General features: G+C 42.6%; 3 protein-coding genes across 8 annotated transcripts in view; all 3 read right to left on the bottom strand.

Moving 5' to 3' along the window:
• The window catches only part of ndrg3a (ndrg family member 3a), a 32712-nt gene extending 28475 nt beyond the window's left edge, over window positions 1–4237 (bottom strand). For both annotated transcript variants that reach the window (XM_026168780.1, XM_026168781.1), the window contains exon 1: window positions 4070–4237. The gene's annotated coding sequence lies outside the window, so the exon portion shown is untranslated. The remainder of the gene's footprint in view (window positions 1–4069) is intronic.
• A 537-nt stretch (window positions 4238–4774) lies between these two features.
• On the bottom strand, window positions 4775–15964 carry phf20a (PHD finger protein 20, a). Of its 4 annotated transcripts, none has more exons than XM_026168776.1 (17): window positions 15793–15964; window positions 13651–13757; window positions 12890–13055; window positions 12530–12614; window positions 12151–12227; window positions 11455–12043; window positions 11290–11340; window positions 10913–11182; window positions 10474–10668; window positions 10271–10366; window positions 9488–9643; window positions 8955–9136; window positions 8750–8849; window positions 7229–7424; window positions 6682–7123; window positions 6216–6396; window positions 4775–6090 (listed from the first exon to the last, which is right to left on the bottom strand). In XM_026168776.1, the coding sequence occupies exons 2-17, from the start codon at window positions 13731–13733 to the stop codon at window positions 5948–5950; spliced, it is 3012 nt and encodes a 1003-aa protein (XP_026024561.1). In that variant the 5' UTR covers window positions 13734–13757; window positions 15793–15964; the 3' UTR covers window positions 4775–5947. The 4 variants fall into 4 exon arrangements, with proteins under 4 accessions (XP_026024561.1, XP_026024560.1, XP_026024562.1 ...); XM_026168775.1 differs by lacking the exon at window positions 15793–15964 and adding an exon at window positions 15237–15743; XM_026168777.1 differs by lacking the exon at window positions 15793–15964 and adding an exon at window positions 14680–15207.
• Window positions 15965–17951: 1987 nt separating this feature from the next.
• The window catches only part of arhgap46a (Rho GTPase activating protein 46a), a 30092-nt gene continuing 22283 nt past the window's right edge, over window positions 17952–25760 (bottom strand). The window contains exons 4-10 of one of the 2 annotated variants that reach the window (XM_026168773.1): window positions 24275–24941; window positions 23949–24041; window positions 21860–21933; window positions 21389–21588; window positions 20757–20848; window positions 20493–20662; window positions 17952–19614 (exon numbers count right to left, since the gene is read on the bottom strand). In XM_026168773.1, coding sequence (XP_026024558.1) covers window positions 19420–19614; window positions 20493–20662; window positions 20757–20848; window positions 21389–21588; window positions 21860–21933; window positions 23949–24041; window positions 24275–24941 — 1491 coding nt within the window. In that variant the 3' untranslated portion in view covers window positions 17952–19419. The remainder of the gene's footprint in view (window positions 19615–20492; window positions 20663–20756; window positions 20849–21388; window positions 21589–21859; window positions 21934–23948; window positions 24042–24274; window positions 24942–25760) is intronic. The other variant, XM_026168774.1, reaches the window with a different exon arrangement.

Below are 25760 nucleotides of genomic sequence, written 5' to 3'. Positions count from 1 at the left end.
CTGGAGGCTCAGCAGGATCTGGAGACTGCGGTCAGGCTGGTTGAAGGGCACCTGTGAAAGCAGCAGCGAGGCCATCTGTGTGGCACGGGACCTAACAATCTCAGACACACGCATGCACGGCACATCAGCGTCACTTCAACAAACGAGGGGAGGGAAACACAAGATACTGTTTCCATAAAACATTAACAGAGCACAGAGACATGAGAGCCCTTGTATCCAGAGACAGTGAAGACCTCTGCCTGTGAAAACACAGCAAGCTTTGAATGAGGACAAGTCTCAGTATGTTTCAGTGTATGAATCAGTGCTAAGAGGCCTGTTGCCTCACAGGAACACAGCCTCTGCTAATAGAGTTATCTGTGTGGTCAGCTTGGCTGTCACAATGACTGATTGCTGACAATTCAATTTCCCAGAGAAACACAGAGGTGGCTCCTCTGGCGCCTTCCCTTGGCGAATGTTCGCTGTGGAGGCTGGCGGTGTCCTTGGCAACCACAGGAGGGGGAGGTACGTCCCCCCCAGATCCAGCTCAGCTGGTGGCACTGCTGAAATCGAGCGACCTTTTTCACCATCATTTCCATAAACTCATATTCTTCTTATCACAACAACCAATGAGGAATTCTTCAACAGCTGGCTTTGACTCTACGACTCCAGCACGTTGACTTTAAGTCCAGCGAGAAAACATCAGACGAGTGATAAAAAGATGTCGACTATTCATCTCTTCCTAATATGTAAAAACAACAATACATGTACACGTGCAAACGTGAAACAAACAACTCTCACCGAGTCTAAAGGGTCCAAACCTCTCAAAGTATGATCCCTAAGTTTTTAGATCAGTGCTCGCTGCGTCTCATCTGTGAGAGAATTTATCAGCTTCCAGCAGAAACATGGATCGAGGGGGTCCTGAAACTACCAGGGCGCTGCATCTCCCATATGCTTCGTCACATTAAAGCATCTAAGTGTCTTGGGTGTCCCTGTGACCATAAAGCAAACGGAGGATGTAACCGCTCATACGGCTCACAGCCTATTGTGAGGGACTGTAACTAAAAGCTGCGTGCTGCTATTAACACTTTTAAGTTCGGAGAGCCTGCTGTGTGATGTGTGCCAGCTTATATGGATCTATGACAAACAGGGATTTGGAATATCTCCCCCAATCTGGATTAGTGAATACAGCTTCTTTTCCGCAGAAATCCAACAACCACCTTCAGACAAACGAGAGGAACAGAGAAAACTGAGGGTTAACGTGATGGCATCTGTGCAGATGTGCTCAATATGTGATCCTAAATGAAAAGCAGAGAGACGGGGACAGTCCAGAGGTCAAACCTGGCTTGCATCCAACTCTTTGGATCAACAAGCTTACCACCTGTGCTTCTCCTCGCCTCACTCCCACCTGCTGATTTGGCCGCCGATGTTGATAAGGAAAATGGAGATGGAGCCCTCCTTCTAGCAGGGATGGGATCCAGCAGATAAGAAAGTCTTGAGAAAACTATGTAGAAGACAGCGCGATTGCCTCACACGAAGAAAGTCAGCTCGCAAACGGCCTTGGATGTTTTGCCTTTCGTAGCTCGTCATAAGGAAACTTATCCTCCGTTATATCCATGCAATAAAAACAAACCGAGCAGGGACTCAGCGGTAGACTGGGATGAGATGGAAATTTAAGAGATGAACCCGGAGCAGAGGCTTACATCCATCATCTGTTTTCTCCAGGCTTTGTACAGCTTCAATTACAGATGCTGTTACGAAAACACAGCAGCAGCGCAGAGGACAGAGCCGGACTGAGAAAAAGACACACGGGATAATGTTTACATTGCTCGCCTTGCTGGGGATTTTAAAAAAACAACAAAAACACTATAATAATGTGCTGGCTGTATGTTTTTACTGCCAACTGACTAAGGAGAAATAGCAGAACAGGATGAGGATGTATTGTCAACAAAGGTTTTAGGCATTTTCCATTATAAGAAGAAGTCACGGTAAACGTCTGTGTCTGGCACAGGTTATGTTTGGCCCTGCGGGGCCGGGAATCCAAAGGTGAAAAGCGAATACTAGACAAGACTGACTGTCAGCACAGTGGCTTAATTACTGTCTCCATCTGAGCAGCCAGTGTTATTTCCTGACATTCATCCCTGCCAATGCTGCAAGAAATCCTCTTCTGCACAACAGCAGCATTTTCTCACTTTTCATGTACTCTGTAATCCTTGTAATACATCAAGTGGAAAGTGTAATCCAAGCTGAAAGGCACCGTAAAAGTTTCACCTCTTGACACTAACAAACGGAAATTATTTTTCAGCATTCACTTACGAGCGTTAATGCCATGTGAAGCCCGCAACTGTTTCATTTTGCCGCCTTTGCATTCACTCCAGTGAGTTTGTTTTAATTTCCGAGCGCGCGTGGGAGATGAATCACGCCACCTATTAAAAAAAGATATGGCAAAACTCTTGCGATAAACCACATAAACCGCTTATAAATTATTCAACATTTCAGCGAGGGCTCTAAGGATTACAGCCTAGAAAGACCTGATGAACACGTTGTCCTACAGATTCCAAGATGTGAAGGACAACGCGTGCATTAATAAACAACTTTTGACCCTCCCATAAGTTAAGCACAAGGTGATTCGGTGTAATAATCAACCACGAGCTTAGAGCTTCAAACAATAAGGCGAAACACCCCACCCCACCCTACCTGCCATCTGCTCTGTTATTATATATACAAGCTTTCCCAATCGCAGTCAACAGTCTTCTGCAACTATATAGCAACTGACAACAAAATCCTGGTAGTTGCGTAAGCTCTGTTCAGCCTGTTCTGACCATGTGGCACTGTTCGGGGCACTGTGGGAGATAAAATTTGTGAATTTAACGCCATCAAACTTTACATTTTAACACTTACATATGCTACACAGGCTTTCTTACACATTTAGCACACAGGAAGGAACACAAAGGTCACAGTGACCTTCTTGTCCTTTTCTGTAGTGTTTAAATCTCCCATAAATGAAACTGTTTCAATAACCTAATGGCAGATTTACTCTGAAAGAGTGGGATATGTGGTGGTATTTAAATACAGGCTCTGATATTCTTAGTAATGAGAAACACCTGATGCCCACTCCCTTACACTTCTCACCTGTGTGACCTTCGCCTGCGTACCAGTGACAATGTCATCAGTCACGTTATGTCTAATTATTTTTCTTTGGGGGGGGGGGGGGCTTCTATCTCATTGCGACTGATCTGCATGGTAATGATGGGTCTGTCGAGGATAGACTGGGACAATTTGTGGAGGAGCGTGCAAAGCTGAGGGCAACACGTCCCCTCACACTGCGAGAGGTGGGAGGCCGGACATTCAACACCCGGCTTCGGATCTTTGGAGACAAATGTTTCCTGTTATAATTCAAACTAAAATTAAATCCATGCAGATAGAAATCATATTACTATTCCAGTAATTGGATAGGGGGGAGTTAAATAAAAGGCACAACTTGTATTTTTGGCGTGTTTATAATAAAAGTTCTTGTTTTTGTTTTCTTTTTATTAACAGGTAATAAGTACTAACAGGTTCTGTGCACTCCATCTATTTAGCTCAAAGCTATTCGGCTAACATTTCTTTAGTTGTCACAGTCCGTTATGAGGCGTCGTGACAGGCCTAGTTGTATTCTAACTAGCTAAAACACGGGTTAACACTTAGCAAGCACAAATGTTAACAGTGAAAAAAAATCCCAGATCAATGGCAACAACAACTGCACTGACAAATGAAGGGAAACAAGCTAAGCCGTTAACACAGGCGTTATGTCGCATCACAGTTGAGAGAAGCGGCTACGAACTCAATTCAATTCAGCTGCAGTTTATTTATTTATTTGTTGGTTTTTGGGGTTTTTTCATGACTGGACCGCTCGCTCCCTGTGAGCCACTGGTGTTTAACATGTGGTTTTAACTAGTCCTCTAACGATCCTCTAACTGCTGCCATCATCGATGTAACAAACGCCTGGACAGTACAGACAGCAGCACGAACAGGTTGAGAAATCCAGCGAGCTGAGGTAATCTGCTGTGGCATCGGGCACATCTGTAAGTGGTAAACGGTTATGAAAACTCACCTCGACGGTTGAAATAAGTATCCGGTGGTTTACTGTCAATTCTTCGCTGGGAGTGCTGTTGAATACCGTCGGTGAATTGTATTTCTAAGTACACAGCGAACAACGCTCGTGGCTGCCCAGCGTTTCCTCTGCCTCAACTAGTAATTCTGGGCGGAACTACACGCTGCGGCGGAGACACGGCGGAGGAGCCAATGGGAAAGAGGCGGTACCGCCCACAAAGTGGGGGGTGAGAACGGGAGGTCTCACTCCGCTCCGAAATCACGGAGACGACACTCTGCTCCCAAGGGAGAAACAAAATGTACAGAGACGATCAAAGCCAGTGTTTGTGATGACTTCAGTTCCCAACTTCATTAGATTCGCTGGGCTGCTGAATTTATCGACGATTAATTTTTAAACGACCGCTGTTTATAAGTCTCTGATCAACAGATGAGCATTGAGGCTTAATATATCATTTTCCTTCTCATTCCTTCATTCACGATAGCGGCTGACATTTTGAGAGATTACACGATTACAATCCCCATCCAGTTTCTATTTTCAAGCCGATTATATAACCGCACAAATCGGCTATGCCATAAAAAGCCAAAAACCGTCACATCAAACATCAACATCAAAATATGAATGATCCAACCATCGACTTCACTGGTAGTCAACACAGACAGAAGAGGACTACTCTGTTTTTATGAGAAAACATACAGAACATGTTCATCGCGATTAATATCAAGGATATTTTATTTATGTACCAGGAAATCTGTTTGCATTGTTCTGGACATTTCCCCTGCTTCTAAACCAGACACACAGTACAGTAGCATACAATATGCTCATTAAAGAAGAATGACATATTTACAAACAAACGATTTACTGTAAATAAACAGAATACAGGAAAAAGAACACATTTACAGGTTTTCTGAGTAATATGTCACTGACACAAGATGATAGGTTAAGAAGAGACAAGTCCACATTACAATTTTCAGTGAATCATAGGTCAAGTGCTATAGCAACGACAATCCAAGGAGTAATTTAAAGTAGGAACGCAAACTGATAAAATGGGTGAACGGACAAGCAGACAGCTTTTAGACAAAACTTTTCCTTTTGCCAGTAAAGCTAAAATAAGATTCCTTTGATACCCAACAAAAATAACTTCACAGTGTAGTGGAAAACAAACCCTAGAGGAGGTCAAAAAAAATAGATTTTTTTGTAGGGACCGCTTATACAGCATCATTACATACTAGATGTCTTCAAGTTTCTATCTGTCCACATTTACCAAAAGAATTTGACAAATTACGGCATGATAGATGACCACAACTGAACTCTGGGAGACAAGGTTATGCAAAACAAAACCATTTAAAAAAAAAAAAAAAAAAGTGAAAATGTGTTCAGAAATCTGCTGCAAAGAGTGTAGATTCAGGAACTGCAATTTGCTTATAAAGCTTCTTCTGCATGTAAAGCACTGCGTACTGGGAGAGACGGGACAACCTCAAGCAGTAGCTCAGACAAAAGGCATTCATAAGGTTTAGAGTTGCATGGAAACCACAGAAGTGTAGTCTGGTCCTAAAGGATTTTCTCCTGCATTTACGAGGTTACTTCTTGTGTTTTATCCTGATTTAAGATGCTCACTTTTCATACACGTTCATATAAATGTTCATATAAATATTCATATATGACACAAGCTGAGCACGGCATTGGATTCCACCACACGGACCCTTTTAAAAAAGGAGAAACAGCAGCAGAGGTCAGATCAGAGCAAATGTGCTGAACCAACAAAGTCTTGGACCTGCATGAATACTGTCATCTTTGCAGCCTGTGACCAGTGAGCTTCAGCCACTGCATCTCTTCTGCAGGCTGTGTGGCGTCTGAACCTGCTGCTCTTCTCTGACGCCCTCATGTGGAGCTGTACAGGGCGATCTGCTGCACCTTGCTTAGCTGTGTCAGCAACCGTTTCATGCGGTGTTTGAGCTGAGGCAGACGAGCCAGAGGTTCAGGAGGCTCCAGTTCCCCGGTGTAGTCCAGCCAGCTCTCCAGCACTGATGACAAGAAGTAGAGTTTGTTTCAGAGAACCTTTGTGAAATTTTATCAGTCATATTTCTAAATCAGTTTGGTGAGTTAAATGACCTAGTTGGACAGAAGCTATTAAAGTCAAAGGGCTTACCATCTAGCTCCCTCTCAATGAAGTCCATCCTGTGAGAGACCTCGTCCTGGACGGCATCTATGTGATCCAGCAGGTTGATCCGCCACTGCTGATGCTGCCTGCTGTTATCTGAAGCTTCTCCGGAGTCCTTGACACCCTCGTCCCTGTTCTCAGTCTGTGACCATGAGCCACCCAATGAAGCCTGAACAGTTTTAAGGGAAAAAAATGGGAGGATTTACCTACAATCCACATGAGAGTTGTACAAGGACTTACTTGTAAATGTATTCACTTTGAGGAAAAACAAAGTTTATGATGGAGTCATTTTAAATTATATAATAAACCAAAAGGGACCTGTGCAGTTAAGATCTAATGCTCACATGAGGTGAGTTATTCTGAGAAATGCTGACAAAAGTATATTTTTATATATCCCCCTCAGAAGAGCAGCTTTTCTCAGTTTAATTAGTTTAATTACATAACAAATGCCCACCTTGTTGCTGATGCCTGTTGATTTGGGCTTGTCTGTCTCAAGCAGGCTTCCGTAGCGTTGCTCCCTTTCCAGCAGCTCCTCTGTGCTCCTCATGCTGCCCTCCAGCTCAGAGCCCTGTCGGGTCTCCACCACCAGCCGCTGCTCCACTGCTGGATAATATGCTCGTGGTTTCTGGTAGCAGTGTTCACTGGTAATGTAAGAGTCTTGGAAGGAAGGAAAGGGGGAAGAGGAGCAGGACGAAGAGGCGGTGGCAGCTGTAGCAGCCCGGCTAAGCTTCTCCAGAGCGTTGGACATTAAGATCTCTCCTCGGTTCATGTCCTCATCAGGAGTCACAGGAGATGGAATTGCATTGCTGCTCCGGCACGAATCTGAACCAATCCTTGACCTCTCCAAATGCTTCCAGGGCTGTCGCCATAGCTGCAGGTCAGGGTGAGAGTTGTTCCTGAAAGTACAGGGAAAAAAAATCCAATGTGTGACTGATTAATCATTAATAACAGCTGAAGTGCATTGGTCAGAAATATCCTGTCTTGGGAATAATTGTACTCACTGTAAGACGCTCATCTTAAGCTGAAGACCATTGAGGATCTCCACTACATGGTGCACATCTCCCAGCAGCTGGTGGGTGGTGGTGATCTTCTTGGCATTTTGGTGAGAGTAGTTTTCTTCCAGGAACGAGAGTCCATACATGTGACCATTGGTCAACCACTCTCGATCATACCAGTAACGTAGACTCTGCCTCTGACCTGAAATTGAGACAATTAAATATTAACTGTAACGGCAAAAATATGCTTTGACTGTTAGGCCACCAATATTCTCTGTACAAGCCAAACTGTGTCTGACTCCTTTTCTAGTTGGTTGGGAATAAATGGCAGATTGAAGAACAGAACACACAAACGTAAGCAAACCAAGTCAACTAAACAGATGTGTGCTAAAGTCTTAGCTTAGCAGCATTTTATCAGCTTCCATCATTTACTCCTCCACCTTGGCAATATTAACACACTCTTCACACATTTTCTTTTTAGCTAAAGTCAGGACTGTATAGTCATGCAGCTCTGTGCTGTGGACACAGTCAAACACCCCAGAAGACTACATTGTTTAGTTCCCACTAATAACCAACTAAAAACAATAGCCAGCAATGTTCATAGTTTCTGTAATTTAGCTGTGTTTTGAAGACCAGGAACTTATGACTCTATATAAGCAAAGTGTACTGTGCCATACAGCGACACACCTAAGTGTAAAACTTCTGTCTTAAAAAAAAAACAAGGTAATAATATGAAGCAGAATTCCTTTTAAAATGCTAATATTGTATGTCAAAAGTCATGACTATGGTTATTAGGACTAAACATTCTAATCTCAATTTAAAGTTACACAATGATATCATGTACAGTCCAGTAAGCATTTAGAATCACAGTGAAATGATAGCATCTTCAAACCAGGAGAAGGAGGAGGAAGAGGATGAGAATTAGGGTAACAAAAATGAGTCATATGACATAAAAATGATTACTGATTATTGGCTAAACAATTTAGCATCCAACAAGAGCCACAGGGACACAATCTTAGAACTTGGAACAACTTTAAAAATATAATTTTTCGTATTGTCCAATGTTCCTTGGACATTGTCATTTTCTTATTGTCCACTAGATGGCCGGTTACACTTTTTCAAGATTCAAGATCCTTTTATTTGTCACGTACATAGTTATACAAGTATAACACGCAGTGAAATGACCTGATACGCTCCTCAACTGTGCAAAATAGAGAGAGAGAGAAGTAAAAACTACAGCAGAAGCAAATGGTTATTTCTAACGGATTAGCAGAGCAAGCTTTATGATGGAAATGATGCAGTCTTAGGCTTTGACCATACTCTATTGTGCAGCTGGAGATCCAATGTGATTCTTATTATATTTCTTTGAGGTCTGTCACACGGGGCACATGCACAGTTGTTAAACTAATGTAAATTCTGTGCTGACAATTGTGCGCGAACATCTGCACAGTCCCTCGTGCTCACTGGAAAGTATAATTCTAGGTCTGCTTTTAAAAAAAATAAACAAATAAATTTTTTCCCCCTTACCTGGTGGGTCTCGGCAGATGTAGCAAGTGTAACGGTCTGGAACATTTTCTTCCAACAATCCCATACAGGTGCCATGCTGCCAGCACAAACAATCTTCACACTAACAACAAGACAAACGTATTTAACAATTGTGAAAGTCTTAGATTCAAAAGCAATAAATAATAAAGCCTGATTTAAAATAAAAACAAAACAACAACAAGCTCACCTGAATCATGAAGTCATTCTCTTCTTCCACCTCACAGATGCATCTCACTATCTCTTGGTCACTGGTGTCTAAGGCACCAGAGTCCACACTCAGAGGTGGTGTAGTGACGTCCAAATCCACATCAAAGTCATCTTCACTCCACCCACAGCTATCAGTGGACCAGTCACTGATACTATCCTCGTCTACAGTAACAGGGACAAAACGAACGGTTGGGTTTTCAAGTGAACGACACAACCTTAAGATTTAATTTGTTTGTGGGTGATCCTGTTAAGTCGAAATAAAACTTCCGCTTAAATGATGAAGCAAGCAGTGGCAGCGAACACCAGCAAAGGATTCAATCAACCATAGGTTTAAAATGTGGCAACTATATTGACTTGTTGCATGCATGAGTATCAAATGTACAAAGATGAGTCAAGCTAAACAAAAATCTGCAGCATGATGGATTAAATCCGAAAGGAACAGAAGAATGTAGGGAGAGGAACCCATCTACATCCACACATATTCAATACACGCACACTATCAGAAATACCCACCATCCACATGTATCTGCTCTGAGTAGCTGTATCCAGGCCTGCTGGGGTAGGCCTCGGGCTTGTGATTGTGTGAGGGGGGAGTTTTGAGTGGCAAATTCAATTTGGACTGAAGACCCAATACTGAGATGCCAATATTCTCCTCACTACCTGTGCAGTCTGTTAATACAGGGAAGGGGGGGGGAAGCACATGTTGAACAAAAATGTCAGCTTTAATAATGCTAAAAACAAGTGCCCATCAGGAAGTGAGAAAATGTGGCACAAACATACATTATGGACAAATGACATTACTCAAGAACAATCGGGGGGCAAACATGCAGCCCGTATTTCAGGACTGAACAATGTCAAATAACTAGTCAGTGGAACGCCGCCTATACATTCGTGTGCATGCCAAACACACCACTGTGAATGCTACCCAGAATTAACACTAGTGCAGGACTTGTATGTCGGATCAGTCATTATCAGTGCCACAATGAAATCTGGCTTTTTCCATCTGTATTGCCAGCTAAAAGAACTTTAAAAACAATCTAAAAAAATAAAATAAATCAAGCTGACCAATAGATTTAAGAGACAAGATGTTGGAGTTTTTTGACTGACATTATGGAGGGACAGAGGCAGACGACAAATATCACGCTTCTCCCACACACACAGACTCAACCACCACACCAAGAGGACTGAATGGAGCACGATGCTTTGCAGGCTAGCCATTCCCACAATGTCACAGTGAGTGCGCATGCAGAGCAGCAGATATGTGATGCAGCCATATGCCAAGCACCTGCTTCTTACCAGACTTGGCCTTCTTTTTCTTCTTCTTTTTCTTGAGTTTAATGCGGAGGAAGTCCTTCTGTTTAGGCTTTTCTTTCAGTTTATCTTTTACTGAACCTAGGGGCAAGAGTTCAGCTGCATGAGAGTACAGCAAACACTGCTAACAGGTTGGTACTCATACAAGCTGAATTGTTCTGAGCATATTTTCATTGCATCATACTGACCAATATCGAAGCAACTCCTGTCTGAGTCTTTGTCCTGCAGCTGACAGCCATTCCTGTCCAGCTGGTTCTCTTTGCTTTTCTCCCTCAGCAGTGCCCTCTGCTGATGGCCTTGAGTGTTGACTGCAGGCGGTGCTGACGTGCGTCTGCCAGCAGCCTTCAGCTCTCCACGCGGAGCCGTGGCAACTCCAACAGACTCTGAGGAAAAAAAATCACAAGGAATTTATGAGCCAAGGTGCCTGATCTCAAAGCAATGCTGGACGTGCATATATTTATCACTTGGCCTCAATTCTGAAGTATGTGATTTAAAATTACAGCAAGCCGTGACTCAGCATTTCAGATTCTACTATTGAAAAAGCGACGCAGTGACCCAGTTTATTTATTAAAAACTCTTCCTCTGTCCCTTTATCTGGAACAAATAACAAACTGAAGAATAACTTACGCATGGATGCAGAAATGGTGCGCCTTCTCTTTGTGCCATCCAAACCAGTGGCACTAGACTGTTTCTCAGAGGCCCTAGTCTGGACGCTCCTTGTGGGGCTGCGGTCTGCCTCTGGGGGCTGTTCCTCGCCATGGTAATATTTCATGTGGTAATGCAGCAGCTTGGCTTTACGGAATGATTTTGTGCAGCCAGGAGCGCTGCACTTGAACGGGTTGTGATCAAGATTGATGGACAGGACAGGAGGAGGTTGGTTTTTGATAACTCGATACACTGAAACAGAACAAAAGAAGTGCAAGGTGTAAATAAAGCTCTTCTTGTTTTTTTAAAGAGTGTGAGAAATTGCAGTGCTTGACTCAAAAATGTTAAAATGTACTCACATGGTTCTCTGCTAAATCTGTTGGGGTTGTGGAAACCCTGCTTCCTTACCGCTGTTAAAAGATAAATGAAAGGAACTCTTCAAAGTGCGCTCACATGCTTTCCAAAACACTAGAGAGCCAATGGCATTTCTGCTAAATGACTTCATTTAGTGCGTTAACACTTACGTTTCACAGGCTGAGGAGGCGGCACATCCACTGCGGCCTGAACACTTTCTGATTGGACATTTGGTTTCTGCTCCACATCGCCACTGGATTCTGTGGTTGTCATAGTGACAGACACCTGCTCTGTTTGCAATGACATCTGAGTGGGCAACTCTGTGTATGGCTTGAGTGACTCTGTATATGGCTTTGCTCCAGTCTGTTCCATTTCCACCTCTTCCTTTTTCACATCTCCATTGATGCGACACGTTTCGCCACCTTCCTTCTCGTCTTCCTCGACTTTCACGCCATTACTGAATCCTGTCCCTTTTTCGACATCCCTGGGCTTGATTTGGTCTGCTTTCTCAGGGATTTCCTCTTCTTTTTTGACAGTGGGCACAGCCTCTAGCTCACCATTTGTTTTCTTGTTTTTATCATTTACCATTCCCTGTTCATGCTCCTCATCCTCAGTGTTGCTGTCTTCCTCCTGGTCTGAAGTGCTGCGTCTGGCTCGCTTGTTCTTGGGTCCCCCGTTCTCCTGAGACCTTCTGTCTCTGCGGTTTGGGGCCCTCCTAACCATGTTCCTTTCAGAAGACCGAGACTTCCCTCCACCTCTCTGTGAGCAGGGCAAAGAAATAGCTTAGAAACAAAGATCTAAAAACCGTAGTCGAATCCACGACAGTATATCGTATCATTTGTAAGAAAAAAAAAACATGTTGGTACCTCTCTGGTAAAAGGCTTCACATGTATTCCTTTCACTGTCTGGATGACACCATCATAAAACCTCACAGTGTAGGATGCTGAAAAGAATGAAGAAAACATACAACTATTTGATCATTTTAAATGTGATGTGTGTGAGGCAATCGCTCTATGCAGAAATCAGATAAATCTAGCATTTTAGATTTTTTTTTGCATTCCCAACAAAAGAGAAAGTACTTAGACGACATCACAGATTTCATATTGAAACCAAAAACAAACGTACAAGATCTCAGACTATACTCCATATAACACTACTTTGCAATGAAAATGCAAAACTTTAAAAACTAGTAACAAATCCATGACTGAAACTCATTTAAGCCCATTAACTTAATGTGATACTCACCATCTTTATTAACCGAAATGACCTTAGCAGGATAGAAACGGCAGTCAGACCAGCTGGCCAACACTTTGTCATTCACATTAAAGGCCTGGAGGGAAAAGATGTGACACTGTTGGCACCATTTCAAAGATTGCATTGGAGGTGGAGGTGTTAAAGGCTTCCTATAGTTTTATTAAAAATGACACTTTTACTTGTAAGTAAAAGCAGCAGTACCATTGAACTTATGCAAATACAAAAACCCAAGAATCGCATTTCGCTAAGACCAGTTCAATGCAGTAATGCACTGTGCAACAAAGGGTAAAGAAGACAAGGCAGAATGTCTCTACGCTACACACTTCAAAGCAAGCATGACTGTTAGCTTACAGGTACATCATCATTCAGGCCCTGCCGCCTCAGCTGAATTCTCTCTACAGGTCTCAGGTAGGGACTTGTCCAGTCAAACCATTCGTCGTAACGGTGGCTCCACTGCCGGTAATGGATCAACACTTTTTCATCATCATAGTCAATCTTCTCAATGTTGGCAGCATACCTACAGGAAGAAGTTCAATGGCTAGTTTATAGAAAGGCTGAATGAATGACAAGTCTAGTGATTTAAGCACTTATCATTTATCTCAAACATATGAGGGTGGCTTTAGAAATGAAATCAAGCTTAAAAATGTAAACACATAAAATACAATGAACCATGGCACAGCTGTACTTAGTGGATGGTGTGCTGGGCATTTACACCTTACTGTAGTGGAGTTAGTTTTCATTTTTAAATGATACCTTTAGCACTAAACTGTTGTATACAATATCAACTGCATTTATACATAACTGTGTCAGAAGGAGTGCAGGTCTATTATAAAAGACATTCATATTTTAAAAGGCTCCTCCCACTTAGTTTTGCAATGGCAGTATTCTAATGATGTAGTCTTATCACACATTTACAAGGATAATTCCTTTAAATAGAATTTAACATGTTTTTACATGATTTTCACAGCTTAAGGGACACCTTGAGGACACTCATCAAACATTACGGTTACTGTAATACAGGCCCGAAAATAAACAAGGAATGGAAACTTAGGTGTGAGGGGGAAGTGAACAGTAAAATGGATGAGAGAGGAATGAGTGAGGCCATGACTCACCAGTTTTTGAGGCTGTCTCTAGCCTCAAGCTGAGCTCCCACCTCAAATGTTATCCCTCTTCTGTTAGGGGGCGTCTTACTCATACTGCCCACATCAAGGCACCCTTCCTGTATGCGCACACACACACACACATTAACCATTAAAAGAATCTGCACTCATATGACCTCTGTTTTGCAACTAAGAGACATAAATTGTGCCGAACAAGGGACACAATACACATGTGCACACACACACGACCGTCAAGGTCTTTACAGATAATAATGCAGTCAACTCTGTGTGTGCCTGTGGTCTTTCCTAAATATTTCACCAAGTGACTGGAAAAATAAATCACTCTTTAAATCTGAATACCAATCTAAGACACCCCCTTTGTGCCAGAAGAACAATAACCCTGTCCAGCAAGGGAAAAATACTACCACTGTAGGCTTATACAAGCTACAGATTACAAATGTTGTTACATGGTGTGGCACAGTGTGCAGAGATTAAATACTGGTATAGTAAGGTGAGCCATGCCCCTCAAATGGTGGTGAATATGTAGCCGGTACCAGATGTTCAGCAAACACTACCTCAAAGAATAGGAGTCTTTAAAAAATTAAAAAAATAATCAAATGTCCTCACACAGGCTCCTAAGCGGTTTTAATCAAATTGATCACAGTGCGATTTCAGTGTATCCTTATCAACCACATCGAAAGACGGTTTAAGAATGACAAAGATAATGTGCTCACTGTAGGCATTCACCACTACAGCAGGAAGACATTTCTGCACCGAGCTAACACGGGATTAATTTAACAGCACATTCTGCTTAAACTGCCGTTGTCAGATAAAGAATAACACCGATGATCGCTATTTCAGCTATAACAAAAATACAAATAAAAAATAATGAGGGTCGTTGGAGTCGAGCAGAGGAATAGACCGAAATCCTCCCGATAACATCGCTTCTTTTGTCATGCGTACGTACACAGGACAGACTGACATGCCGGTGCCTTTTATTTAAACAACTAAAAATTCACACCATGCACCACAGCATCTTACTTTTGTCCACGACGGAGCCTAATCGGTTCACCATAGCGGAGACTGTCGGGAGTAACTCCGGATTTCAGCGCAACCTACAAACCGGATATCTTCACACTACCCTGCCCACGTGTTTTTTTGGTCAGTCGATTTCACGTATAGACACAATGGGAGACAATGGTAAAGACCATTATGGTTGCACGTAGGGTATTCCCGCTACATTAAGAGGCGAGCAATAGTCTGCTCGGCAAAAATACTGGATTTAAGATCAAATCGGGTGTTTATTGGCGTGCAGAGAGCTACACAGACGGCAGCGACACGGACACAGAAGACGCACAAGAGACGTAAGATGCCACAATCAGGGCACATGAAACAGGTGATAAAAATTACTTTAATCTCAAAATTATCCGCTAAGACTATGTGTGGAGTAGCACATTTCGCATTGTAATATGCGGAGGAAAACGGAACCCCATATAGTATTTTACCACCGGCCCACCCAATACATTTAACAGCGTTCAACCGCTATTTTCTATCTAATTTAATAAAAGGGGGAAAAGCTGAAGAGAAAAAACACTAACAGGACTCGACATTTCCCAGATTTCCTTTTGTTGACCACTTCTACCACTATAGACGCGTTATTGTCCAGTGTTTTATAACCGGAGGGCGGAGCGCGAAAGTAACTGACACCTACGTCAGACCCTTTGACAAATAACACTCGTCGAACAAGCACTGTGGAGGCGGGACGCTTACATTTGATTGGGCGAGCAGCTGTCGTTCACAGAGCCGTTCGCGGCCTCGCAGAAGGCCTACTTTTTCATACTTTTCTGGCTGCGTGTGCGCGCGGCGTGGAAATGCCGAGTATAAACTTCTCCAACTAAACAGCCACAGACATTTCAAAGCACAGAGTAACAAAGACCGTAGGACCTGAAAGCACACCTGCTATATAACAAATACAAAACCGATATGTACTCGTATAACATTTTATTACCTACTTCGTCACGTTTGTTTTGAACTCAAAAAGCCGACATGCGGCACCATACCGCTGTTGATGCACCCACCAACCGGGCCTCGGTCACGATATTACTGGGAATTTAAATCTGTCGAATGCAAAGTGAGGATATTCAAGCTTCTTACCTGTTTACCAGTCTCTATTTGTCCGGTTCGATGTATAATCTGCTGTGTAACTGCTTAAAAGCACAGGAACCGCCGGCTCCGCCTGTCAGCTCAAGACCACGCAGTTAAATTTCTCCCCGTTGCATTCACCACCGGCGCGGGCAGTGTGCTTCTGCGATGCGCATGCGCATTAAACGGACCAAAGCCCTTGTGAATATCAATAGGACGTCTCATCTAATACAGTCTGTTTCATTGCGTATGTATAGATAAATATTAAATATTTAATAACCTGCAATTTGCCAAACTTTATCTATTATAAACTGTAATAATTATGAATATGTACAAAAATGTAAAAGCAGTAAATGAAATCAGAAATGTAAGTCACATGCGGTATAAATCCGTAATAAAGTCTAAATACAGGCACAGGCATAAATACAAGCACAAAAATCAGAATTTCAATGGCTTTTTAGTACAGCTGTTCCTTGTATAATGTTAAATTGTATTTAATGTTTCCTAAATAAGTTGTTGGTTTGATCTTAGAATAGTGATGCTTTCAGTCCCTGACTATGCCCAGGGGACACGAGTGTCTCCCCGGTGTATGTTCGCCTGGATCTCTTTTCTTTTACTTGTTCAAGTCCCAAAGGCAAAGCCCAGAGCTCCTATTATCTGGCTTTAATGTTTATGCTGCTCTGGCAGCTTTGCACCAGAATGACCGATGAAGCAGAGTGAAGTTTGTGTAGTGATGAACATAAAAATGACAAATATTTGAACATGTACAGTGAAGGCAATGACAATTGTGGAGAAGTGTGTGTTTGTATGTGTGTGTGTCGGGGGGGATCCGGTATATCTGATTGTTAACGCTTTCCCTTGTGAGTCTAAGGACAAACAGGAAAAATGGATTCTCATTCTCTGGGTGTGATTGTGTAACACACTGCAAGACAGACTGGCTGATTGCAAAACGTCAAGGCGTATTACTTCTGCTTTTGAGAGTTAGATCCATGAACATTTTAAACTGCAATGATATAATTACATTGAACTGATGTATCAATGTATACTTTAGTAGTTAAACATTGTTTAATCCCTTAAATCAAATAAAAAAACGCTCAACATTTTAATATTATAAAATATTTTATTATAAAATGTTAGTCTATACAAAAGAAAAAACAATTAGAAAATAAAAATAGGTGCAGTAATTTATTGAAATGAAGAAACATAAACAGAAAATCTGTATATAAGGCAAAAACTGAGTATGTAAAAGTCTAATGGGCTTGAGAGTCAATATTTGGTATGATCACCATGATTCTTCAGCACAGACTGAACTCTTTTAGCCAAGGTCCTAAAAAGTATCTATGTATTAAAATTATGTTTAGAATAAAAAGATTAACAGGACTGATATATTTGTTTCCACTTACATGAAAACATCCACTCACACTCTCGTGTGTGTGTGATATGCAGAAGTTGGTCTATTGCAAATTGTTGAATGAAGAATTCTATAAATAAGTGTGAAGGTTTGGTGACCCGTCCATGCAGTCTGAGGACCTGTGGTTCATTTGTTCCATTCTTGTGAGCGTTACAGCTGTTTTTGTGTTACTGTTTTTAGCTTGTGGTAGCCTAGTTGAAAAGCTTAGTCCATTCTTGAATTACTGTGCTTGAGGACTCACTTAACATTTAAGTGCTTTCTGTGCAACTTTCACACTCCAATGAAAGCACTCTGCTTTTGTATTTTGCCCAAGGACACTTGGCCACTCAGACTGGAGCACCTAGTGATCAAACCAACAACTTCCTGATTAGCAGATGACCTGCTCTACCTCCTGAGCCACAGCCACCCACATGGTGATAACGGCCCAAGAAAATATCTGGCTTGGGGCCTATCACAGAGTCGTGACCCCTGTGAATGATTCATGGGACATTGTTAACAAACAACAAAAACATTCCTTTGAAAATGGTCAGGTAAAGGATTGGATTGAAAATTAGTGATTTATCATAACCTCTCAAGAAACCCTTTAATACAGGCTGAACTGTACAGTTTTAAGCCACTGCACAGAGGTATCAGAGGACTTTGTTACTTGGTGTTCTTCCACGCTTTTTTACAAACTATTATTACCAGAATAAAGGCAAACTGCCCCAAACCAAAAAAAATCAAAATACAAATAAATTGCACACACTAGGGAATCCAACAGTAATTTTGAACAAATCTTTATTCATGGACAATCATTCCTTATTACGATGAGAAAGTATGCCAACACACATACACGCATGTACAAGGAAAGTGGTTTGAATCATTCCTATGTTCGTAAGATGAGCGGTTACAGCAGAAAAATGATCAGTTAATTACAACACAAAAGTTTTTTTATTGCTCTTTTACAGCAACAGTTAAGCTCAACCATAACCCAGACCATTAGAATACACTTACAGGAAGTTACTACTATTTTACATGTAAAATATTTACATCGACAAAGCCTTAAAGAGGGGCACAAAAAAGCTCAGTTTACATTCTCATAGCACTTGACAGTTAAATCAATATTCAGCGAAGGAGGATTGTGTTAAGGTTAATCAAATTTTCAGTCTGTGAGAGAGAGAAAGAGAGAGGCCATGTACAGTTCTCACATCGAACACCCGTTTTATAGTAAGACCTGAGCCAAAAAAAAAAAGCATAACATAGGGACCACAAACACAAGAGAACTTGATTCCAATTGAAATTTATCTTACAGATAATAGAGAGTGTATTATCAGTTGAATAACCAGCCTCCCACGTTGTTACAGCGTGAGCTGTAATTAGAATTAACACTCCCGCCTGGCTTAGGCAATCGTTTGAATTTGGAAAAATCAAAGTAGTTCCATGTTTATTTGCTTAGAAAATTGCCACCATCCATTATCAAGAGCTTTCTGCACATCCCTCTAGTTTGTGCTTTGAAATGAAGCCTCTGTAGTCTATCAGAATAATTGCGGTGGAGTGGCTTTATATGCCTCGTAAAATTAAATACGAGGAGACCGGCTATCAGTACGACTACTCAAAACAGCACAGGCAAGCTTATTAACAAGACACCATTACAAGATCTCTTTTACATTTCATATGTTCAATTTTCTGTACATAATAGAAGGCTGTGCCTTTTGTTCACACGCTGACAATCACACACGCACACACGCTTGAATAAAATCAACCAGAGGGGTGGGGAGAGGAGAAAAAAAGGCAGAGCGTTAACACTGCTGCCTTATGTTTTTTTTGTGCAAGTAAGGAATTTCTGAAACTAAGTTTGTACTTTGCACAGCCCAGTTGTCCCATGTAACTATAGTTCTACCAATTAGATAAGAAATAAAGGTAAACCCCTTCACATGCAGCGGTTAGAAAATACAGTCATTAAAGTGAACCACTTGTAAGCAGTCACTGTGGATTTTAGTATCAAAATCAGTGAATCCTAAGGTGGTGTGTTCGTCTTTCAGTAAGAAAGCAGGAGAGCACAAGGGCTCAAAGTCCCAGCTAAAGCGGTTTTCGCACTCCTTGTGTTGTAAGAAGTTTAATATCTCACCTCAACAGTTTCCAGTGCGGTCTGAACAGAGAGACAGTATTTTTGCATGCTTCTAATGTATAACTGGACAAGTTTGAGGGCTGATCAGCCCCTGAGGTGCACTCTCTGTGCTTTGCAACCTCTACACCACCCCTTCAATGAAACTGGTGTCCAGGTGAACGATGAGCATTCTCAGGAAGGACATCTCCTTGCGGGTGTTCTCGAAGATGATCCGTGGGTCGTCGGACTGGCATCGGAGGCAGTTGGGAGCCATCACCATGGCCAGGTTGTTCACATCCATCTTGGTAATTGCGACATTGGATGGCTGAGCGAATACCTGGAGATAAAAGTGAAGGAAGGAGAGGAAAAGCAATCAGGAGGTGTGTGAACTGTCTGAACTTAAACCTACAGTCACTTATGCATGAGTCATATTCAATTATTTAAAAAGGTCAAATGCTCAATAGTTTTATTATATAATTACTTTATAAATCAATCAATGAGATTTTTAAGAGTTTACCAACACTCTGTTTTGCTAACTGGTTATTCCAAAGTGGGTCTTTTTCTATTAGCCCTGTGATAGACTGGTGACCTGTTCAGGGTGTACCCTGCCTCTCGCCCTACAGCTGAGATAGGATTCAGCAACTTGTAAATGTGTAGCATTGAACTAAGAGGAATATTTGTTTTTAAATGTATGATCAAGGACAAGCAAACTTGATTAAGAATGTGTAATTCACTGTAAATAATAAAAATGTTTACTATTAGGACGGTAAACAAACACTAGGTATGATTAACACTGTTCAAGAATTTATTCTTTTGTCTTGTTTTTTAATCTGGTGGACTACATTAAAAAGGTCTGCTCATGACAAAGTGCTCTGTAAGACGGCTCAATTAAGTCATCCTACACCTTTTAAGTCAATACTTTGTGTTCATTCTAGTTTTTGATTCATCATTGTTTTTGTTTTGTTCCTTTTACTTCTGCATTGCAGCTCTTTTTGAATGAGTGGTGCTTTCACTTACAGACAACTGTAACCACTCTTAAATGTTTATGTGACGTTCTCCCCCCCCGAGTTTTGTTATTAGTGTAAAGTTCAGTTTTAACTGATCTTTTGTTTTGAACAAAACATGTGTATATATAATCACAATGGTGTTGACTTACTACACCATGACTAAGGACCCTGCGTGACAAGATTATGAATCTGTCAGCTTATTGGTTACCTGCAGGAAGTGGATGAAGTAGCAGAGAACGAGCCGGTTGAGCTCAGGCAGAGATTGCACCACGGCAATGGCCGCCACTGGGTCATCGCAGTTAGTGACGCACTGCTTGTAGAAGTTCATGGGGATGAGGGGTTCTTCCAGCTCCCGATACCATAGCTTCATCAGAGAGGCTGAACGAGACATGACAAGAGATTTTATTTTAATAAAGAAAAACTTCCAAGAAGAAAACAATCAAATACTTCAAATTTAAAAATCAGCGCTCACCAGGAACATTGGGGTCAGAGAGGTTCTCTGGAATCCTCCACTGGTCTACTTGGAGCTTCAGTGCATTTACTTCATCAATATCTCCAGGAACCCTGTGGATAAAAAGCAACCCTACAGTTACAACCAGCAGCCACAAGAGGGACCTCTACTTCTACTCTGCACATTCTTCATGCCTGGTGGCAAAACCCATTCCTCACGCACACCCAGTTGGCCTCAAATGTGGCCTGGTGACTCTTGCTTTGTTTGCTGTAGTTGCATGAAACAACACAAAAACAGAATAAGCAATATAACCAAACAACACCCTCCTCAGGAATTTCCCTATGTAGATGTTTCACAGAGAGAGATCTGCGTAAAGTATGTTTAGTGAAAAGCAAACGTTTTCTAAACAAGTCAAGATGCTACAGGATTGCATTTTGCTGGTGAAAACCCTACACAAACACTCGGCTGTGAAGCTCCCACGTGCTTGTAGGCTTAAGCTGTAATGTAAACACATATCATGAAGTATCAAATCAAAACAGTGCTTGTCCTGGGAGTGTTTTTTCTGCTGTCTGTTCTGTGTACTGTGCTCAAGGAGAGAGCGCTGAGAAATACGTGGCTAAAGGAGACCACACACATACGTTTAGATGTCTTACCTGAAGATGCCCTCTGTCTGAGCTCCGCCCAGAGCGAGAACGTACTGGGAAAGCTGAACCTGCACCCAGGGCAGTTTCCTGTCTGGGAAGAGTTCACTCTGCCGCTCCATCACCTCCTCCAGAGAACTGCCGAAAAGGGAGGGAGTGACAATAGCCCGTCTGCTGTGGTCGATCTCCTCCAAAGTGGGCTTACGTAGACCCTGGAGGGTGAGAAGGAAGCACAGGGGGAGGATTTACAACCTGGGTATATCAGGGGCCGTGATACTAATGATGGTTGTGTCTGCAGCTGTGCTACAATGACTGGGTCTGTGTTTATGTCTATACCTGTGACTGTAGGCATACCTGTAATTATGTTTCTCTCTGTGACGCTATCTAAGATGATTCACATCAGACCTTTAAAACTGATATGCCTGAACTTTTATCATGTGGAACTGAAACACCTTGATAGCTCTTTTTATTCTTCTAGCGTACCTTTTTGCCACCGGTGATTGCAACCTTCTGCAGCTTCCGGTGGCAGAACTTGGCATAGGTGCTGATGGGGAGGCCTGTGGGAGAAGGAACAATATGTAAACCCCTTAAGCGTCAGGCATTACTGAACACACAAAATAATAAATGATTGAAATTCTTTCCCAAGCTGTTTTTCCCCACTGATGTCACATAGAGTATCAAAGCAGGCACTGGTAATTGGAGAGACTTGTTGACAGTGTGATTCTGGCATATGGGGATTAAAGCAGGCCCGGCTAAACTGTCAGGCTGAGGGAAGATTTACTGCTGCTGAACAAAAGCTCAGAGTCAAGATCCAGCCCACACATCCAATGTTCAGGTGATTCATCAGCACACACAAGACATAAAAGCCTCTGGAGTGAATAAGAAGCACAGAGGCTTCCCGTATGCTACCTGCCCTAAAGCAGGGTCCAGATCTATTCTGGATGAGAAATGCCTAAAAGAAAAAGCTGATTCAAAAAGCACCTGATCTTCCTAGAAATTTTCTACACCTAGAGTTCACGAAAGAATAGAGCGCTGATTGTTCAGTCATTTTTTCAGCTTATAAAAAAATATATATCTACATATTTGTGTAGTGTGATAAATACTTAAACTCTGAAGCTCTAGTGCTGTATTCAAACTTCGCTCTATCAAGAACCTTAATCAGGCCCAGACTGGACAAATTTACTGACAATAATTTAAAAAGTAACACTTTCCAGTGCATTCCCAAAAATCCCAAGAGTCTACAGATTTATAGCAAACAGGTGACTCCTATGCAAGTTTGCAACTTCTGCTAATCTGCCCACGTCTGACTATAATTATGTCTAATTAGCGAGATCATACCAATAATTTGCCCTTGATCTTGGCAAAGATTGGCTTTCCCCCCACCCCAAACAGTTCCCAACATTTACAGGAAGAAAAGCAAGAGTGTAGAGCCCCTGCACTGCAGTGAGAAGAAGGGGTTTAAACACTAGCGGTGGTCTATATTTACATCAGACTTGCTGGCATGAAAAACACAACACCCAGGCAACCAAAGCCCGGGAGAAATATGAGCTCATTAAGAGCTTGAGTGTACCGTACCAGGCTGAGAACGGCATGACACCTGTCTACACATAGACTGAAGGGAAACTTAACAACAACAAAAACAGAGTCATTAAAATAAAGAGAAGGCTTATGTCTCGTCTTCGTCATTATTTGCAAAATGCTCCTCCAAGTGCTGGCTGAAAACAGCCCTACTTCTGATCCCAAACGTGTAGATGTTTCCAAGGCCACACTAGGCCAGACCTCAGCTTTAGTTCCCATGTTGGACTCCCACACCTGCTGCTCACAGCTGCTTGTTGAGCTAGTCAAAACACAAAGTGCGTTCCAGCTCTTTAACCCGCCACACAAACAGCAGCTTTCTTCATACTGTTTTTCTGCTTGTTGGCGGTCATCGGGATTCTTTTTGGCCATTAGAGTTACTCAGCGAGGTTCAGTGGGCTTTCTCTTTGACCCATTAGTCAGCTTGAGGTTTTCCAGCGTAAAGCCCTGAGTCAGTGAAGTACAAAGCGTGTAGCCGCTGTTGTTGAAAAGATTGGGTTCCTCTCTGGTGACATCATCACCAGAGCTGGCAGTGTGGGTTGGTCTAATGAGGGCACGTGCTGATGAGTAGCTATCCACTTAAAAGGCCGTCTGACAAACAAGTGGCAGGGAGAGAGAGAGAGAGGCCGCTGATACGAATCACAGTGTGGCCAATTGTGTCCAGGGCCCCATGAAATTCTCATCCTACTGTTTTTCAGCTCAACTCTCTAAGAAGCCATTCATGGTGCCGGCAAGTACATCAGCATGTACTCGACTGACAAACTGCACAGTGCTGCATTTTCCATCCCACTCAGAGTGGTCACTCTGCAGGGACTGATATATTTGATTTGTAATGGCTTGCTCTGCTTGGACTCCAGACATGTTTTAAAGAGAGTAGAAAAACATCTTTAAACTTATTCCCCCGCCCTGTCCAAGAGATAACCATGACCAAGTGGGGAAAACTGTTTCAAAAAGTAATATGTTGGACTGAAAGGGACATAAACAAAAAAAAATGTACCTTCTTCCTCCTCTGAATTCTGTTTTCGCTTCTTTCTGGACTTTGAATTCTTCTTAAGCTTTAGTTCCTGTTGTTCCAGTATGAATTGGGTCACTACGAAACACACACAATAGCAAAGGTCAAATAAATATCAGTTAGATAAAAACAGAGCCAGTAGTAAGATCACACCTCATCATACTACACTTGATCATTTGGACAAAACAGAAATATAATCCGAATGGGAAATAGAAGGGCAAGGAGGAACACATGAGAACTATTAAAAAAAAAACAGGAACTACTTTAATCAGACAACACAGGGAGGTACAGAAGAAAGAAAGGTGACCCACCCTGCTGCTCAGTCTGAGACTCACATTTCTTGTCGCTGGTTGGCTCCGTGTGTCTCTGTATGTAGCCTTCCAGGTAACAGCGGAACTTTGGGGAGGGGGCAAAGAAGGCCAAGCTGACGGCCATCAGCTCCCAGCCTGCTGCCAAACTTCTGGGGCTGGAGTTGCCTGTGGTTTGCCTCACCAACTGCACGTACAGTTCGTCCCGCAGCCCCGGCATGTCCCAGCACTTGGTAATGATAAGCAGGGCGCAGTGACGGCGGTCGAGACGTGAGGGCCTGTCTCCCATGTAAGCTTGGACGAGCTTGAACATCTCGCAGGCCTCCTTCCTGACAGCGCGATTGCTGGTGATGAGCATGGGCTTTTTGATGGACCCGCGGTTCCAAGACAGCATGTTGGCGATGGAGACCCGGCGCCGGAAGAGTCCCTGTGTGTGCATGTTGAGATGCTTGCTGGCCCAGTCCTCCATGCCAATGTCAGGAGGTGGGGGCTGCCGCAGGGTGGCGTAGGAGAGTTGGTAGGCAGACCCTCCTACTCTTCCACCCGCACCATCACCTCCTTCTGCGTTGTCGTGGTTGGTGGGGCGGTGGGGGCCCAGGGAAGCAGTCCGTCCATCCACCATGCCTTTCTTTCTGCTCTCCAACTGAGCCTGCAGCTCTAGGGTGCTGGCCTGCAGGGAGGACACGGGGTGGACATGGGACAGAGGAAGTAAAGGAGAGAGGATGTGAGGCAAGAGTGCAGCAAATATGCAAACTGTGTGCATGCAGCTGCAGCCTTTGAGAGGCAGGCTGCTTTCTGCCTACTATGCTCGGCTCTGCAGTGCTGGGACTCGAGGGGGACTGTTGCAGGACTGGCACATTTATTCCCTAATGCCAGCAAAGAACTGAAACAGGAAGAAATCTCCACAAATCCTTATGAACCCTGTCCTGAACAGTAGGTGAGCACGTAGTGGCACCAAAAAACAAACAAAAAAAGAATCTTTTTTTAACACTAACCGAGTTACATCTATGCTCTGCACAAGACTTCCCTGTGATCCCTGAGGTTGAGTTCGTGGCCATGTAAATGTGAAAGGAGCACCTTGGCTCTCTTAATACAGGAATCCAGTAACCGACGCATATCCCCCAAACAGCCAAGAACAACACAAACCCTGAGCCAAAATCAAAGCTCAGATTTACTAATGGGACCTAAAAAGCATTGACATGTCTTTAACGAGACCCTGCGGTCCTATGGAAGTGATGAGTGCCAGACAAGCTGGGTTTCAGATTTTTGTTTCTCAGTCAAATAAAGCAGGTCTGTGATTTGGCTTTAAAAGGAATCCACTACAGCTTTAAAATAGTACTAGATGAAATGAACAAATTGAATGCTTGATGAAGTAGAGAATACATTTTACTATGTAAAAGACTCATTTTAGTAAATTAAACTGTTTAGTTAACAGACGGATCAGTACAAGGAACAGTGGGAACAGAAAAGGATTGTTTCTGTAAAAATT

This window comes from Astatotilapia calliptera, chromosome 5 (assembly GCF_900246225.1).
Source record: "Astatotilapia calliptera chromosome 5, fAstCal1.2, whole genome shotgun sequence".
NCBI classification, from domain to species: domain Eukaryota; kingdom Metazoa; phylum Chordata; class Actinopteri; order Cichliformes; family Cichlidae; genus Astatotilapia; species Astatotilapia calliptera.
Note: the sequence above shows the minus strand (reverse complement) of the source record. Positions and strands in the feature narration are given on the sequence as shown.

Coding starts and splice junctions, on each gene's coding strand:
- phf20a (XM_026168775.1), bottom strand. Junction 12,228..12,529: donor CATTTCGGTTAATAAAGATG/GTGAGTATCACA, acceptor CATTCTTTTCAG/CATCCTACACTGTGAGGTTT. Junction 6,397..6,681: donor CAACAGGCATCAGCAACAAG/GTGGGCATTTGT, acceptor AAAACTGTTCAG/GCTTCATTGGGTGGCTCATG.